At 38.6% G+C, this 20,280-nt stretch overlaps 1 protein-coding gene across 1 annotated transcript; it reads right to left on the bottom strand.

Moving 5' to 3' along the window:
- Nucleotides 1-3,310: 3,310 nt before the first annotated feature.
- Nucleotides 3,311-4,733, bottom strand: LOC123988878. Its single transcript, XM_046289634.1, is given in 3 exon segments — nt 3,311-3,810; nt 4,569-4,625; nt 4,716-4,733. A coding segment is annotated over 1 exon segment (486 nt). The 5' UTR covers nt 3,797-3,810; nt 4,569-4,625; nt 4,716-4,733.
- Nucleotides 4,734-20,280: the final 15,547 nt, after the last annotated feature.

Raw genomic sequence — 20,280 nt, 5'->3', positions numbered from 1 at the left:
TTTACTTTTTTAGAATGTTGTTAATATAAATACTATTTATATAAAGTCTGTTCTTCTAAACGTCATGGGACATATTTCCCATGAGACTCTGGTAGCGAACGAGTTAATGGGTTATACATTGTCAGGAAGCTGAAAAAAAGCGATTTTTCAAATCTTTTTTTTTGGAAAGACGTTTGCATTTATTTTAATGAATCTTTTTATATTCAATTAAGTTGATCTTCACGTATACACTCAATCTGACATCACAAGGCAATTAAGATTTAGTTTATATAAGGTGAAATCTTGTCTTTAATGGAAGGTTTATAAGCAATTTAAAACATTTTTTTTTTCAAAAATGACATTTTGTTTTGAACAGCCGCCATTTTGTTCAAACGTGATCTTTTTCTGATTCCTTCTATTAAAGACAAGATTTTACCTTATATTATCTAAATCTTCATTGCTTGTTGATTTCAGATGATCCACTCCAGAGATATCTTGTTCACCACAAAACGCCTTTTTTTGGAGGTGCTCTTCGAGATCGGGCCTAGCAGCTCGACAAATCAATATTTAACAAAAAAAAAAAATGAGTGTATACGTGACGATTAACTTAATTCAATGTAATCGCTTTTTTCAGCTTCCTGACTATGTATAACCCCTCAAGGGGTAACACCGCTTTGATCGCTTCAATTAACACGTTCGCGACGGGATGATCCACCGGTGGTACATTCTTGTCTATCCCATGGGATCAGATGAGCCACCGGTGGTACATTAACTATTGTCGCGTCATAGCATTGAAATAACTGATTACTGTAATTAACAAATTTATTTACATCCCGCCCCACGGCAGGGACACGAAATTCAGGCCCCGTCGCGAACGTGTTAATGCAGAAGGATTACTTTATGAGCCGCCATTTTTCATATAACAAAAAAGAACTTTCTATTTTAATATTGCATTTCTGAACCCTTTCGGTACGAGCGCTCTGTCCGCGATCAGTCCCATTTTGTATGAAGATTTTCATACATCAAGATTTTCAACATAAAACAATGTTTCTTCTAACAAGTATTGTTATATATAGTTACAGGCTATCACATGAATGCCGGATATATCCGGCGCAGGTACACACAGGTCATCAAATGGATGCCGGATATATCCGGCACTCGTATCGAAAGGGTTAAAAAAAAATTCTCGAAAAAGCCTTAAATTTTGAAGCGTTCAAAGTGGTGTTACCTCTTCAAGTTGAAAACATCGCAGGGAAAATGGCTTGTAGCAGACAAAAAAGAAGCTTAAAATATCGACAATAAGTTGGTCACAATTAATGCTGCAAGTTATGACATTGTTTACAAATGCGAGGAAAACTGTTCACCCGACTCCCTTTCCCGTTCAGGGGCACACGCGGTTGACGAAACTTCGTAGTCAATTTACCTGAGAGTGCAGTCAAGAATGAGGGATTGTCATTCCACACTTCTCACTCACTTCTGCACGAAAATTCGTCTCCATCCTGCTCGTATCGTGATTTTCATGACATTTTACATACATACATTGCATTCATCACACACACTGTATACATTACAAAACACTGTATACATTGCATTCATTCCACGTGCTGTATACATTACAAAATACTATATACATTACATACATTCCATACATTGCACACATTCCATACATAACTTACTTCCTACTTATATGAAGAGCTCGTGTTATAAGTGGATCCGAAGACGCAGGCTCCTCGGATCCATTTATAACACGATTTACTCTTCCTATATAATTCTTGACAATATATATGATACATTGATGTATCACATCAATTGCCATGTTCGGAGCATATCAATTTAAAATCCACATGCTCCGAAATGCATAATTTAAGAGTCGCAATAAGGTTAGGAGTGTGCGCTATCTGTGGCATATTAGCGAGGCAAATAGACACTACCTGCGTTATTAAGGATCTACACGCAGCACGCATCGATGAACCTTCAGAAACATTCATTTCAAAAACTAATGCCGAACAAAATTTGCAGGTGGTGTTCTTCTTCAGAACACCCCGTGAAACATACTGAACCACTGTCAATACAGTGGATTCAGCAGCTGCCGAAACGTTGTAATTTAGAAAAATATTGGAATTGTCGATCATCGATGCAGCTGGAGCAGGTGACAAATATTTTTTTAGACTAATTAAAAAGTTTGCGGATTCTTCAGATTCGCAGTTAGTATCCGCACTTACCAACTGCGAATAGGAATTTAAGAGCAATGTCCTATAATACCCGTGAAAGGCAGTACACGTTGGATTAGTATTTCGCGTACCATGCTGTCTAATCTGTCCGAAAAAGTTTTCTAAGGCATCTTGGTTAAAATTACGACCAATAAAGTGAGAAAATCCAAGATTGCCTAGAAGTGTTGTTAAAAATTTAAAATTTTGTAGCGTTCTAATCCAATTGTGTACTACCAGTGGACGCTCTTTATCCGCAAACTTTCTTTTGATAAACGTCATGCTTCGAAAAACATTAATTCCTACATCCCAGATATTGGGTCTATCACAGTTCGTATCTACTACCGGAACAGGACGACTACTGTTGACACTGTCGAAAATATCATTCATAAAATGAATGAATCGAGCAGTGCCAACACCTTCTAAAGACATTTCACGCGTACCGCACACACTCTTAACTTTATTGCGACTCATGAGTGTCATGACGGACCCAACCGATTGACTAAACACCTGCGCGCAATACTTAACCTTCATTTTCCTAATTTTATCTACTACTACATGCTTTGCAGTAAGCTTCTTCAGAACTCGGTCCTGAGAAGAAGCATTACTGCTATCAATAAAATATAAATCTTCCACGTATGACCATTTAGCCACACGTGGAACATTATCCGCTAAATGGAATTGCAAATCTTTAGTCAAAAGATTGTTCCGCATGCACTTTAATAGGTGCGGAGGATCGAAGAGCGGCACGATTTGATTTTCATCAATAACAATTATATCATGCCGCAATGGATTGGACTGCTGAAAGGCATTTCTTTTCGAATAATCTATTAGGCATTGTATTGCCTTACAATTCGTGCTGCCTTGGTCACAAACTGAGGATACAACTACAATGCCGGCCTGACATGCACGGCGAACTAATTCTTTAAACATCCTAACGATGCTCTCCGCGGAAGATGTACCCCTACAAAAAGTGTATGCCACAGTTGCTTCCAAGGTCGCACTCCGTGTATGCCTTTCAACATCCACACCATGGCATGATCCGCGATATCTACTGAACGCGAAAAACCGTAGTCTACAAATCCTTCAACTATGTCCATTGAAGGATTGTAGACCAGTGACGGCTATAATTTAATTTCGTCGAAAAGCAGAATAGCGTACCTGCTTTTCTCGTCTTGAAAGAACTCGGACCGCTCTTCGAGTTCATGGAATACGTTGTCGCAAATTCCAGCTCTTAGTGGAATGTGCGACAATAATTTCCGAAGCGTTTCGATACTTGGCAAAAGAAATAATTTTTACAAATATCGAAACGCTTTTGGACTTTGCTTATAAATACTTAGTGCTAGTACCTTCTCCTCTTCCGTGAAGCGTCGTCCGTAGATGGGTCTTCCCTCGTTGCGCATCTGGGCGGAAATCATCGCGTGCAGGGGTGTTGGCAAGTTTTCCAAAACTTGGCATACACCTACCTGCACGAGACGCTCTATCTTCTTGATGCGGTCCTTCGTTGCCATCTGCCGCCGCTTGCATTGCCGCGCCGTCTTCAGTACCGCTGCCACGGCGCTGTAGACTCGTTGCTGCAGGGGCTTCTCCACGATGTTGTCCCTGAGCATCTTCAGTATATTACCTGCAGAAGGAAACATACAATAAAATTACTCTGTAAAGGATATATAAAGTTATATAAAGTACAATATAGTTTACATGTGTATTACTGCCATGTGTACCGTATACACAGTGTAATTTACACATGCAAACGCATAATATCGACTGAAGATATGTACAAACTAGGATGGCGCACTGAGCGAGACCTTAAATGGAGGATGTATAACTCAGTATAACTCTGAGAGTACCTCCAGTTACGAGGAAGTGTATCCGATTTGGAGTACATCAATCTGGGGTATATTATTTCCTTGTACTTGCAAAGAAAAATACGTCAAATAATGCACGTAAGAAATACATAAAATAAAAATTTCAGTTGTATATGTTACCAGCATTGTATGAAAAGCAAGCATTGTATGAAAAGCAAGCATTGTATGAAAAGCAAGCATTGTATAGAATGCCTGGCGTTTTTGAGCAAAGTATAAAATATCCCAATTATTTTAATATTATATCAACTTTGGATTCATATTGCCTAGGCCAGTAACATGTACAAATGATTAAAAAAAGGAGTAGAATATCAACAATTTCCTTTCGGTAGGAAATAAAATTGTATACATTTCTCCCATTTTATCATATGGATGCAACAAGGAATGTTTAATGGAATTAATTAAATTGTACCGCTTTGAGTTAATAACTTCAAATATTTTTTTATTTATTCTATATTCTTTGCAGTGTTGTCCTGCACTTATGATTACTTAACCTAATATTTGAATACTTATTTCATACCTTTCTGGCCTTTCTGGGCTTGTGATCGCTGATGCTCTCTTCCAGGGACAGCACAATCTGTAATTGTATAAAAGACTTAAATAAAAGTTCCCTTTAAATGACTCATGCATATTTAATACTAATATCCAGTAATATAGGAACTCATACCTGCATTATGCAATGGCTTCTCTTATTTTAGACTTGGTCTGTCTAAGTCGTTGCATTGGATTTCTACAAACAACAGAATAATATTTGTTAAACATACCAGTCTACAACTAAGAAAGATAGTAAAACCAAAAGTAATATTCGTTTATGGTAACAGACTAACCTCTGGATGGTCCAGGAAGTGCTGTGTATTCCACATGTCCCACGATGCCACTCTTATCGTCCACTCCCCCGGTGCAGTTAGGTTTGCCTGTCAGAACAAAATTAAATAACATTATAGATACATTTTATGCTAGAAGTATTATTATGTATTTTCAGTTGTGACCCTTTTGGGGGCTCACTCTATAATCCCTCCACACAATTCTCTCGTACAAACGCTGGGCGCCAGCCACTCGCGGTGGCAATCAAAATTTGGAAAAAGGGGCAGAATGGGGGTCGTTACAGGGGATGGGACTCGTGGCACTTACGTCCTTACAATATCGCGGGGGAGTCCGCAAGGAGGATAAGCGTGGGAGGGGAGATCTCAGGGTGAGGAAGGTTCTCTGGAAGTTCGTTACGTTACGCGTAGGGATTCCTTTAGACGGGATTAATAGGGGGCTGGGCAAAAGGGTTCGCAAAATATAACGTCGGATAACCGGCGCGATACGCGGACACGAAAGTCGCAATCGAAAGTCACCGTTGCCAAAGCTCAAGTACTTTACACAATAGTATCGCAAGGGACTCACCACACTTCCCGCTCTCGCACTCCTCGAAATCTCTTTAATTCGCTATACGCTTCGCTTATTCTCAAAAAAATCTCTCTCTGTCAATCGCCTTGCTTAGCCTAGGGCTCAATGACGGCTCGTCGTCGCGGCCGCGACGCCGGGACCGTCGCGGGATGGTTTTTGGGGTGGGGTGGGGAATAGGAAGGGGGCCTTTTCTAGCAACGGAATAGATGGGTTATCGATTGTCGATCGGCCGGTGTTCGGGATCGATGGGGCCGGCTGATCTCCTGCGGCGGCGGGCGGACTGAAGTCTTCGGGCTCGGCGACAGATGGCTTCGGGTGGACATTTGTATCAGCTGCTGGGCCGCTTCGTCTGGTTTTCCGAAGTCCCGCGTTGCTTTTCCTCTCCTGGAGGGTGGAAGGTCTGTCGCCGGCCTCGTAGCTCCTTTTTGCGGGTGATCCCTGTTGTCTCTTTTCCGTCGCCTCCATCGGCCCGACACCGGCGGGCGGGGAAAGGGGGTGAGGTGTTAGAAGGGTTAAGGGTCATTTTTAAGTGGGATTTGAGGTGGGAGAAGCGCAGCGATTGTAACGGGGGGGCACAGGTGTCACCACGTTACAAAGTATACAGGTCTTCTGGTATTTCCATCCGGGTGTCTTGCTCTATTTGAATAGAGGCAGCCTCTGACACTGTATAATACATATTTTCATTAACAATTATCTACATACGCTGTACAAATTATGTAAGAGTATTACCTGGTAAGTACAGTGTTGGAACTACGGATGTAGTCAGCCTCTTTCTCATGAAGTATTTTTCTTCAAAGTGGCTGCTACATATCACCCGGAACTTCAGTTTTTCGGGTGGAAGCATTAACAAATTTGGATTGTTACATGCTTCCACCCACTGCATCATCCTCTTCTTATCCTTCTTCTCCTGGGGGAAGGTGAACATCCTCAGGTACTGCTGGGTGCAGCCTCTAACGCTGCATACTTTCATCCGCTTCCTTTTAAGACACATTTTAGTCATTAAAATTAAATATATTAATGAAACACCAATGTAAACAGTTACTGTTTTCAGTCACAAGACTAAAAAATTCTGTACTTACTTCATTTCTATCTTCACCTGCTGTTGCTGCATCTCAGCAGAAATGATAAAAAATCTCGAAAAAACCTGAAAAAAACCTTACAAAATATGTTGTTAAAGAATAGGAATAATAATAATAAAAATAATAATACTAGTAAAAATAATAAAAGTAATAAAAATAATAAAAATAATTATAAAAATAGGAATAGGAATAATAATAATAATAATAATAATAATAATATTATTGCAAATAAAATAAAATTGTGATACGTGTTAGCCTTATCTTACTGCCCACGCTATTGCTTTCAATGACCGTTAATCATCGACATGTGCGCCACATTTCTTCAGTTTCTATAATTTTTGAAACAATTGAACATCGCCGCGACTAATTTCGCGGGAATATGACGTCACGATATCTTTAGTTGTTTGTTAAAATCAGTGATACAAGCTATGCATGTAGAGAAGTGACATCAGCGCCTCCTGGTAGTGAGGCGTAAACCTAAAATTTGCATCAAAATCACAAGAGTGGAGCTTGGAGGGCCTGGTGACTATAGATAGTAGAAGACTGGACATGCCTTTGTTCTCAAAGGCTCGTGAAATTGTGCCTCGAGAACGAGCGCCATCTGCTCTATCCTAATATAAAAATGTGAAACACTTCGCACTAGAGAAGTGTAACACGCGTTGATGGTAACGGAAGATTGCTTCGATACCCAGGATTGTACCCCTTTGCTTACAGCCTTCAGCACAGCGTTGTCATATCTCACTAGACAAAGAAAGAGAATACGCGCAACGAAATAAACTGATCGTGAGACAAATGCATGTCAAAGCAATGCCGCGAGATCTTTTACTTTATCGAGCTCCACTCAATTTCTAGATGCGGACATGGTTTTTCTGTTGAAAAAATAATTTTAATTTCAGAGAAGTAAGACGTTCGTACGGAGTGAACAGAAAATGCAATTTATGCATGCAGTAATGATAAATAATAATTGTATTTTTAAAATATAATGTGGGACAGGTATTTAAAAGAAAAAAAGTATATTTTAAAAACATTTTCTTTTAATATTCATTATTAAAATACATGCGGTGCAGCGTCATCCCATAAATTGGGTGCGCCGTAGATGCGTACACGGTGGCCGGCGGAGATGCGTACATGGAGGCTGGTGGAGATGCGTACCCGGAGGCCGATGGAGATGCGTACACGGTGGCCGGCGTAGGTGCGTAGACGGGGGCCGGCGGAGATGCGTACACGGGGGCCGGCGGAGATGCGTACACGGGGGCCGGCGGAGATGCGTACACGGTGGCCGGCGTAGGTACGTAGACGGGAGCCGGCGGAGGTGCATGTATATCTTTCCTCTGGTATCGTCTTAATTCAGTTTTCATTTTTCGAACTTTTTTATTCGCCTGGCGCCGTGCTGCTTCTCTTATTTTCTAAAATTCATATAAAATTACAAGATTAATAAAATACATATACACAAGGCACAGAAAGGTTTATTATGAAAAACATTCGTAACACATAATATACACACACACTCACACACAAACGAAATGTATAAAAGTATATCGAGAATATCGAGAAAAGTACATAGCACATACACTCATTACTCAGTTGTATGGAGGTTGTCATGTAATTGTACATGACACTTTGTACATGTAATAATAATGTACCTGTCAAGAATTGAATTCAGGTGTTTTCCCGATCAAGGTTCTGGGGTAAGTGCCATGCCGTTCCTCATGGTCCTCCTACCAGAAGATGCAAGATCTTCCCCACTCCGTGGCCAGATCCTTCTAGATCAACCTTATCTTTTGACACGTGCCGTGCAGCACCATGACTTCGGGTCATCGGCCACACGCGCGTTCCTTCGAGAATCGGCGATCGAACTCTCTATCGCCGTTCCATAACCAAAACATCCGCGACTCTTAGAATTCGTCGCACCTCAAGTATCAACTACCGCCGGCCCAAGTCCGATGACAGACATATGGCTCGGGGTATCGATAACCTAAAGAATCCTAAGAAATCCTTGAAACCCAGGTCAAAGCCCCAAATGCATTGACCCTGCCACGTGTCAACCCTTGAACACGTGCTGACGCTAACACGGCCAAACTGACCTGCTTCACGCTCTCGGGAAGCTGCAATTCAGGAACTCATTCGCACAGTATATTAACAATATTCTGGTTTACCTATGCGCCACAATCTGGCACCCAAAATTCCTCAAAACAGCGTCTCTAGGCCGCACAACCCCCGGCTCCGCACTTCAATCATGCCCTGCCGCTGCTACTGCCAAACGCTTTTACCACAAGTGTTTTCCTGGCGTCATGGCCTCCACAGTTCCGCACATTACCTGTACCCTACTGTAGTTACCGCCCACACTTTTATCATCCTGGGTCATTGAAGTTATAACGTCCTCTATTCCGCGCAATTTGTGTACCTTTCAAACGCCGTCCTTCGACTACCCTGTCAAGGCCACAACCACGTGCCTTCTATGACGAAGTTTAATTTCGAACCCCTAGCGTTACTCTATTCCGTACACAACATTGTCGCCTTTCATACGTTAAGCTTCAGATACCTCTGTTCTATTTTATAAGACAACCGCAGCCTTATGTTTCCGTTGTCATTCTCACGTTTCAACAGAAACACCAATTCCATTCTAATTAATTAAAAATTTGTCCAACAAGGCAAACACAAAAAAAAGCAACTCAAATATTATTATTGTTTACTCTCTCTCTTTTTATACTTTAATAAATTAAAAGGACATTACAAAAAATTAAAAAAACAATCAATTGACCTACAACTAAATGAGCTTTATAACAAATAATAGAATCAAAAAAAAAAAAAAGAAAAACAAACGCAAAAGAGTTATAATATCCGGTTTACAGTATTGTAGTTGCAAAATATTCCGAATAACAAACAATATAGATCGCTAACACGGCTCATCTTCAACGTTACGCTCATCAGACGATGAACAAAGATTGTCAGGATCGATATCCCCAGACCATTCACCTTTCCATAACTTCATACGATCTTTAGGCACCGTTTGTGGCCTCTTAGTTTTGCCCACCACTTCAAAACGGTCATTTTGCAGCACCTTCGATATTACAAACGGGCCTAAATACTTCGACTCTAATTTGGCTCGTCTTAAATCGGCTGGTTTTACAAAAACTGTGTCGCCTTCCTTGTACACCACATTGTCCCTGCGTTTCTTATCAAATCTAGTATTTTGTTCAACCGCATTTTCCGCTAATCGTACAGATGCCAAGTCCCTGTCTTCATTAACATTAATTCGTTCGTTTGTGTCTGGCAACTCGGCCTCAACGCGATCAGCAACACCTGTACCTCGCTCTAATCCAAACAACAAACGATATGGAGAAAACCCGGTCGTTTTCTGCACAGTCGTATTTAATGACAACATAAGCTTAGCTAGCTTGTTCGGCCATTCCTTAAATTTTTTTATTTCTACCGTCAAGAGATTTGTTACTGTCGCCACATAGCGCTCTGCTTGACCGTTGGCTCGTGGGGCACCCGTAGCAACATAATGAACTATACTACCGTGTTTCTCAATAAATTGTTGCAATTGTTTAAACGTGAAGTTAGTACCTCTGTCAAAAATAACAAGTTGCGGGACACCAAACAACGTCAAACGTTCTTTAAAGATTTGTAACATTTCATCACCGCTTAAAGTTTTTAGTGGAACCAACTGTAAATATTTTGTGAAGGCATCTACTATAATTAAAATATGTTGGTAACCCTCCTTAGATTTTTCAAAAGGCCCAACACAATCACAATGAATTGTGTAAAACGGGATACACTTTTTAGGAATCGAATGCAAATAGCCCTGCTTCGGCCCCGTGTGTCTTTTGGCAACGACACAGGTGAGACAATGATTAACGTATTTTTTTACGAAAGCTCTCATCTTCGGAAACCAATACTTTTTAAAAATCCGGTCATACGTTTTTTTAAAGCCAACATGGCAATTTTCATCATGATAGAGACGTAGCAGGCCAAACCTACTACCCTTCGGTACAAAACTACGATAAAGGATTCTTCCGGAATCAGAAAGTATTTTACGGCACAAAATATTCTCCCTTACGCCGAAATCGCTACATAAGGTATCATTATCATGTACTCGTTTGATCAAATTTTGGGTCTCCTCGTCCTTTCTCTGTACTGTCTCTAACCAAGAGCCTTCACAGATAACATTAACGCGATAGTCCTTAGGAGGGTTACGGCTAAAATAATCTACATGCTCCACATATTTTCCCTTTCGATATATTATATCAAAATCGTAATCTTGTAGAAAAATCCACCACCTTGCTACGCGCGGTAACAAATCCTTTTTCGTGGCGGTAGCCTTAATAGCATTACAATCTGTGATTATTTTAAATTTAAGACCTAAGAGATACACGCGAAAATGCTTTAACGCATTAACAATAGCAAGTGTTTCAAGCTCATAAGAATGATAACGTGCCTCCGCCGGTGTAGTACGTCGACTAAAATACGCAACTACTCTCAAATCCCCATCTACTTTTTGAAAGAGAATAGCTCCATACCCTATCGCACTCGCATCGGTGTGCAATTCAGTTTCCCTGTTTGGATCAAACACCACAAGTAACGGGTTAGAACTTAATTTCTCTAATATGTACCGTCGCGCATTTTCGTCCTCTTCAGCCCGTAATGTAGGATATATTTTATCAAAAATAGCATTAAATATCCGGAATGCAAAAGAAAATTTCTTACTAGGGGCTATAAGACTTCCAAAATCGGAATCATTATTTTTTTTCTTCTACGCACGAAGAAAGATTAAAATCTGTTCATTTCGTGAAAGAACTGTTGTACTATCTAATAATTCTGCCTTGCATATGTCGCAGTTAGTTTTTCTAATGTTTTTCATAGCGACATATCCCGCAAAATATTCAATGGCACACGATTCTAAGATGTGGGCAGTTTCAGATACTTCTTGCAAGATATCAGCGATGATAGCATCACTTGCATCCTCTGCTTCTAGGCTTTTATGGGTGACTCCAGAATCTCTGATGAATCTGGAGTCACTGCTGTCATAATTAACAAAATCTGACGAATCGCCGGTACTAATTGACGCAACATTTTCCGAAGATTTTGGTAACTTCAAAAGATTAAGATCTTCATCATCTAAACAATTTGCAGATTGCGACGGCTTCATTAAATTTAACATCATATTTTTCTGCAAATTTAATCTAAATGTTTTCGCGGACGGATTTTGTTCATAATTACCCGCGTTATGTCTGATCATAGAAAACAAATTTTCTATTGGATCTTGTTGTAATCGCGACGTCATTAAATATGACGTACCTTCATCGCGAATGTCATGCCACAATTGTATCGTCGCATTAATTGACAGCTGCAAGCCTCTGAAGCACGGAGGACGTACCTGCCGACCCTTTTGAATCACAAACCAATTTGTACATGCTGTTGCCTGTCTTATCAAATTCTCTTCTACTTGAGGATTTTTATTTGATAAGGCACACTTTTGCGGATTAGCATCATGCGCGGTTCGACTGTTTAAATTATCGAATAAATCATTCAACAGTCGAACAAAACATGCAGTATTCACAACAGTATCGCTTTGGATCTGTCTCTGCGTGCTGGCCGTTAACAAAGCTGTCGAAACTGTTCGACTAAACACTTGCACAGCGAGCCTACAATTCATTCGTTCGAATATGCTTTTCTGACAATTTTACAGCTGCCCTAGTGCCTTTTTTCGTGCAAGGTCCCATAGAGATGATATATCTGACCATGAAACTACAGAATCATTAATCACCAAATCATACTGCAATAAATTGTTGCAAATGTTTTTAAATACATGCAAATAATCATGAAGAAAATAAATTTTATTTCCTTCATGTATTATACATGGTTTCTCAAGAGATACTTTTCGATCTACTACCGATCTGCTACCAGAGCCTTGATCGCAAACAATTTCACGCACCCGTAAACCAGCGCTACAGACAGCAGCAATTACCGCATCAAGCACATTCAACAAGTTTACAGTTGACATGTTGCTGCTACTTATGAAATAAGCAATTAGTTGCTTCCAATTATAAAATAAACCGCGAAGCATGAAAACTAAGGCTTGCGTGCCTGGTTTCATTTCAGATCCGAATGCACCATAATCTTGGAAGCCTTCAATTTTTTGTTTTTTTGAATGAAAATCAAAGGACTTCTTTATTGTCATTTCGTCGAACAGTAACACGCAATTTCGTTCAGCACTATCCATCCACGATACCTTTCTATGTAACTGCGTAAAAAAGGTCGTACAAATGCCCGGCCACATTTCAATGCTTCCAAACCATCTACTAATTGTCATAGCACATGGTAAACGGAAACCGAAATCGTTACGAAGTTTTCTGAATAAACTCGGTGACGAATAGTGCATTGATAGACAAATATGTTGCTCGTCCGCAGAATATACGGGTTGCGGATACAATTGCATTAACATGAACGTCTTTACATCGTTCGAAACTTTGTCTTTTATATTTCGAACGAAATCTGACTCCGTCATTTCGTACGACTCTATTTTACGTTTTAATGCTAATATTTGTTTATTTTTTCTAGCAAGCAGTTTACGCAATTTCTGCGTTGCTAATCTCAATTGATCAATTTCTTTTTTTTCTTTGATCTACAAAGGAATTTGGGTGAATGGTTACGACTGTTACACGTAGGCTCTTCATTATCCTCACCCAAATCGTACAATACCGATACAGCATCCTTCTTCAATTTCAGTTGCACTACCTTGTCTTTTTCGGCAAAATGCCTTGAACAAATATACCGGTGTTTCGATTGGAGATCGGTTAAACCCGCGAAATCGTCGTTTCCACTATTTACGATCCACTGTATTAACCGATCATTGTCTGCAACTGGGAATGAATGTAATTACGCGACGTAACACCACAACCGCGATAAACACATTTTTTATATCTAGCGCGCGTATCACAAAATACATACCATATTTTGAACACTGAAAGCGGTTACAAATTTGTATATTACACGTTTGCACCGCTTGCATAAGTTCTTCAGACTGACGTGAACTGGAAGAACGTAACGCTAGAAACAAATAAACATAAACTTCTTACATTGTTAGAAAAGGACAGCGAATGGAAAAAGGACTGCGGATTGTTACGATCGCGGATTCTCTTTCTTTTTCATTCGCCATCCTTCCCCGTGTTCGATACTTATTATCGTCAACTTGTAAATATAGTCCAAATTATATCGCGTTTCATGTCATTTTAATCAGAAAAATGTTACAAATATCCTGGTAAAAGATTTATAAGATTTAAGTATTAAGATTTCAATTTGTACAGGAGTAATGACTGTGACAGAGAGAGAGAGGGATTGAACGAGAGAGAGAAATGGCGAGAGTGTGAAATGACGAATGGGCGAGTGAATGCATTTGAAATGAAGCGAGTGATAGGTTGGACGAGGAGAGAGCGAGAAGGAATGAGTGAGAGAATGAGAGAGAAAAGCGACCAGGCGAATGATGTGTTGGCCTTATCTGGTGCATTATACTTTTGAATAAACTTTATTTTTCTTTGAATTCAAGTAAAGACTACAACATATTGAAATGTGTAAAGTTTGAGTTTTAAGTTCATATACATATAAGGGGTTGATGGGTCCAGTGCCGCTGTTTGCAGAAACAGTAAGCAAGCGGCCGTCGCACTTGTTGCTACAGACGTATATAGGCAGAACTTTCTACTGTAGTAGAAACTCGTCAAAGAAGTAAAAAGTAGTAATTTCGTCCAAAAATATCGCCTTTTTTCAGACATATAATGTATAATACGTATTTTTAATTGCTTTTGTTCATTTCTTAGAATTGCTTAATAATTTTATAATTACTTTTGTAATTAATTTATCATTGTCACGAAAGTGTTGCCGGCCGCCTTACAGCCCCCGGATTTAAATATATAACCTAACCTAACCTAATATATCAATAATATTCATTTTTAATTGAGTTTTAATAGACATTTTTTGGAGTCTCGTATGTGCAGCTGTAAACAGAGCCATTACGTTCCCTAGACTCTCGTTTCTAAACAGAAATGTGCTGTCGCAGAATTCAATGTGTTATTATCGAAAGTTTTTCACGAATATCTCGGAAACTAACTAAGCAGGGCCGCCGTTTATATGTACAAGGAAAAGTTGTTCAAAATATCGATTTCTATAACATATCCAAAACTCATCTAAATCGAAGAGGAGGTAATTGTAATGCAGGTTCACTGAATTTTGTAACATCTAAACATTTGCAAAGCAAACTTACGAATTGATTAAGAATAAAAAATAAAATTGTCCCCGTGGGATTCGAACTCGATCTTCTGGTTGTGACTGTCAGATTACTCGGGACTCGCGTCAGAATACGTGAATTGTTGGTGAAAAGCACCGAAGCGGCAGCGTACACGGATGAAAGCAGATATATGATTGTGTAAAGTGCGAACACCAATTGCCATGCATATGGAAACAGATGTGGCAACACTGCAAACGTACTATACATGTATACGTTTCTTCACTTTGGTGTAGTCGATAAGGTAGTTGTGCCATGCATGCTCCAGCGAGGTATGGTACGAGAAGAATTGATAAAACAGATACAACTGTTATACCAACTGTGGAAACCCAACTTCACCTTGGGGTACCGGGTACTCCAATAATGACGCCCCATCGGTAACATAGGCATGTTTAGTCTTCTTGTATCTGTAGTCATTGCATTTCTGTAGCAAACATTAGTTTTTCTGCAGAGTGGGTTGTTAAGTCATGAAGTCTTCGTTTCTTGGATTTTGTTGAAACTTCCTCGAAAGGTTTTTGAGGCCTTCCTGTAGATTCTCTCGACGTAGATGGTACAACAAAATCATCTTTTAAATAACCGTTGAAGATTATAAAATCTTCAGCTTGAAGCCATAATTCGAATTTCTTTCGAAAATCTTTTAGTTTGCGGCCACTTTTTTCCCATCTTTCGTTTATACGTCTACAATTATTGGAAATATTAATCCGTATAGATTTTTCTGCTTCTTCTGATGGCATCTCTATACACGATTTTTCCAGAACGTATTTATACAATTCATTAAGACGTCACTCTTAGAGTGCAGAAAAAGACAATATATCCCAAAAGACTTCGTAACTTTCAAGGACCGTACGTGACTTACAATTAGTCAAAAAAAAAAAACGAATTTGATACGGTCCATCATAAATTAGTCTTCAAGAAGGTTTTGAAATGAAACTATTTCATTCTCTAGATTTCCAACTTTCTCCTAGCCCGATCACCCATGTTGAGATGTTTAACAATATAGGCTTTATCTATTGTAGATGAACGCACGCTCCGATGATTTGAATTTCGCTCCTAATTTATGACCATCGATACAGCAGAACACAGATATGTTGTAAATATTCTCACGGCATTGTCGCGATACTACTTTAACTATATTCACGCGATAGCATTACACGTAAAACTGCTGTAATACCGACGTCTCGAATCGGAGAGATCACGTGCCGTGTCTACCCCCTTAATGCATACATTTACTGTAAATTTTAATATTTTTACTGTGATATAATATATGTAATGTATATCACCTTATTTGTTAAACATTGTATTACAGAAAGACGATGAAGAAAAAGCATCAACAGCGCTTGTTCCGCGAAATTTAAACATGTTTGCCCTTCGCTAACCGCATGTGCGCGTGCAAAAACTCGCACACAATCGAAGATAGGACTCGACAATGGCAACAAGTTCAACAGCGGAATCATCCCCCACGTTGTGTCACCGAGGCGAACCCCCTCCACCATACACGGACACTTCGTCGTTCGTCGCCATTAGAGAATCATTCCGAATACAGTGGTCGATCGGTACGGACCTAGTATATTATATTCACTCGTGCGACGTTTTGTCTAGAAAAATTAACTTACAGTAACTCGTACGTTTTGCGGTTTAGCCTCTAGCTGGTTATTCAGTGTTACTAACTAACTTTTCATAATTCTACTTTGAAATTGTATTAATTTCGGTTGTCGGATTTTTTCTGTGACTGCTTGTGCGCGTCTCGAGACAAGTTCTGAAGTTGCTTAAAATACTTAAGAATTCGGTGCCCGTTTTTCGTGAAGAAGGCTTCATCGAAGAATCATTGTTTTTGGTCGAGGTTGCTTTATGTGAAAACTGCAAGTGATCGAACTTGGAGAACGTTACTACCCCCAACCAGCAGGCCACGAGCATCTTCGAATTCTGGTGAGTGATACAGTTTCTTTTTTCTTTGACATTGTATCTTTGCATGAAAATTTTAATTCTGCGTTTAATAATGATTGGCGTCGGCAAAAGTGAATTAAGTGAAGGGGGCATTTTACGCGATATATAGAAAATAAGCAAAGGGTATAGCAGGATAAGATGGTCAAAAGTGCCCTTGAGCCGATTTTACTTCGCAATGCACCATTCGATAGCTTATCCCAAAAAACCATGGTACACCAAGTTTCAACCCTGTACCTCAACCGGGAGGGTAGTTACAGGGTAAGAAAGAAAAAGTAGTTTTTGCCATATTTCTCCTATTTAACATTATGCAAAAAATCTGCAAAAATTCTACAATATTCTAGACATGTTTCTTTATGATCGTGAATTTTTTCAGATTTTTCGGTTGCAAATCCTAGGCGTGAAAAATCAAAAACGCAAAAAAAAGTCGAAAAATTGAGATTTCGGGTAGAAGCTTTCGAGCGACTAGATTTTTACTTTCACAGTGGTTAGATATTAGCATGACTATTATCTCCAATTTTTTTCAGATTTTTAGGTGTGGTGCAACGTACTTACAAAAATCAAAAACCGTCATTTGCAGCATATTTTGTGCGATAACTTGAGAAATACCTTCAATTTTGACATTTCCTTTATATAATTAGTGGATTGTGAGATTTTTAATATTTTTGTGTTGGATGGAGCAAGATCTAAATGGAATGACTGAAGTTATTGTAAATAATTGAAAATTACGCACCTTATCTTCTGAAATATTAGAAAGTGTTTCAACGAAGCCGATGGGTGAGTGGTTAAGGTCTCCAACTGCGGAGCCGCTGGAAACTTTTTTGTCGCAGGTTCGCGTCCCATGAAGATCCAATTGTTTTTTATCATAAAATCATTTTTTTTTTTAATTATTAATTACATAAAAATACACAATAATCATTTAGTAATGCATGAAAAATGGTTTTAAAATATTTTATCAATAAGTATACATAAAAATAAGTTGTGCACTACCGATTTTCTGATTATGTATTGTTCTAATTACGGATAGGTCCCAATATTTTCTTACTTGAAAGGCCACGTGGTTATAGGTTTATGATGGATATGGAAAGCAATGTATATTTTACCTTAATTGTAATGCTGTTATCAGTAGTGCACAACTTATTTTTATGTATACTTATTGATAAAATATTTTAAAACCATTTTTCATACATTACTAAATGATTATTGTGTATTTTTATGTAATTAATAATTTAAAAAAAAAATGATTTTATGATAAAAAACAATTGGATCTTCATGGGATGCGAACCTGCGACAAAAAAGTTTCCAGCGGCTCCGCAGTTGGAGACCTTAACCACTCACCCATCGGCTTCGTTGAAACACTTTCTAATATTTCAGAAGATAAGGTGCGTAATTTTCAATTATTTACAATAACTTCAGTCATTCCATTTAGATCTTGCTCCATCCAACACAAAAATATTAAAAATCTCACAATCCACTAATTATATAAAGGAAATGTCAAAATTGAAGGTATTTCTCAAGTTATCGGACAAAATATGCTGTAAATGACGGTTTTTGATTTTTGTAAGTACGTTGCACCACACCTAAAAATCTGAAAAAAATTGGAGATAATAGTCATGCTAATATCTAACTACTGTGAAAGTAAAAATCTAGTCGCTCGAAAGCTTCTACCCGAAATCTCAATTTTTCGACTTTTTTTGGCGTTTTTGATTTTTCACGCCTAAGATTTGCAACCGAAAAATCTGAAAAAATTCACGATCATAAAGAAACATGTCTAGAATATTGTAGAATTTTTGCAGATTTTTTGCATAATGTTAAATAGGAGAAATATGGCAAAAACTACTTTTTCTTTCTTACCCTGTAACTACCCTCCCGGTTGAGGTACAGGGTTGAAACTTGGTGTACCATGGTTTTTTGGGATAAGCTATCGAATGGTGCATTGCGAAGTAAAATCGGCTCAAGGGCACTTTTGACCATCTTATCCTGCTATACCCTTTCAAGTTCCTTTTTTTGAGAATTTACTGTAGGTATCAATTTTAAATTACACTGTACAACAGTCAAATGATTTCATAACCGCCACTATGAAACTCTTATAGATTTTTGCGAGCTGGATACGAATCTGAAATCCGTTTGTCTCTAGGTCGTAGAGTTTTTGAGAAAATGAGTGTTTAAAAAATTGCAAATTTTCAACGTTGGAGATGTTTTGTGCTTTTACCATAACAGCTATTCAATTGCTAACCATAACAGCTATGGTTCGTTCGATGCGCGGCGCGTGTTCGCGGTAAAAACGAAACACCGCACAGTTTGTAATGCCGCGTTGCAGCCGCGGCGCACTCGTCTGTACCCAGCTTTACGCCAAGGCAGTAGGCAGGGCGACCACTGCGCCGCGCCGCGCCGTGCCAACATTGAGTACCGTTAGCAACGACGCGTGTTTTGCCGAACTATAGTATTTTTCACGAGAGAGTACGAGTGTTTCGTGCAGCTCGACTGAGCTCAGAAAGTTCCCCCACCACTAGCGCTACCCCACCATGATTTACTTCCATTGCGTTCCGCCATATACGCGGTGGACAAAATATACTAATATAGGAACGGCAGAGGTAATGAATCTTTCTAACGATAAGCCAGAATCAAAGTAAAAATGTTATAAGTAAAAGTCGCGGGTAAAACGTTTGAAGTTAGTAATTTAAAAAATAATCAACTCGAATCTGAATGTAAGTAGCTATAAGCAGTACAAAATTGAAATTAAATAGTGTATCATATTAAAATTTTTTTATACAATTTACAAAAATTAAATAAATGTGAAAAAATGAAGGAGTAATAAAGGAATATAAGAGGTATATTATGAAAATACGTATACAATAAACATATCATTTATTAATTATTTTTATTTAAAAGGAAGTACAATGTGTATTCGTCTATGATATTAAAGTCCATTGGATGATAATGACAAGGCGTAGTCCAAGAGTTAAGCTTTTTCCGGGCTTCTTCTCTATATCCATTCATCTTGTGTAAGTTCCTTGCAGCAGGTTGACAGGAGTGTAGATTATTACCAAAAAAAAGAAAAGTAATTAGTATTTCAGTTGTTAAAAACTAAATGATCACAATCTTTGTACTAGTTATATGGAAATTGTACTCACCAAAATTTGAAATAGAAGTTTCTTCTTTCTCTTCGATGCATCCATTCATCCCATGTAAATTGATTTAAGCAGGTTGACAGGAACGTAGATTATTACCAAAAAAAAGAAAAGTAATTGATGTAATTAGTATTTCAGTTGTTAAAAAAGTTCGACTGAATGATCACAATATTTGTACTAGTTATATGGAAATTGTACTTACCAAAATTTAGAATAGAAGTTTCTTCTTTCTCTTCGACGCATCCATTCATCCCATATAAATTGATTTAAGCAGGTGAACAGGAACGTAGATTATTACCGGAAAAAAAGTTGGAGTGAAGGATTACAATTTTTCTATTAGTTGTATGAAAATCGTACTTACCAAAATTGGAATGAAAGTCTTCTATGTCTGAAGGGGTGGTATCAATA

This window comes from Osmia bicornis, unplaced genomic scaffold (assembly GCF_907164935.1).
Source record: "Osmia bicornis bicornis unplaced genomic scaffold, iOsmBic2.1, whole genome shotgun sequence".
NCBI lineage: Eukaryota > Metazoa > Arthropoda > Insecta > Hymenoptera > Megachilidae > Osmia > Osmia bicornis.
The sequence above is the reverse complement of the archived record's forward strand: the minus strand, read 5'-3'. Positions and strand labels throughout refer to the sequence as shown.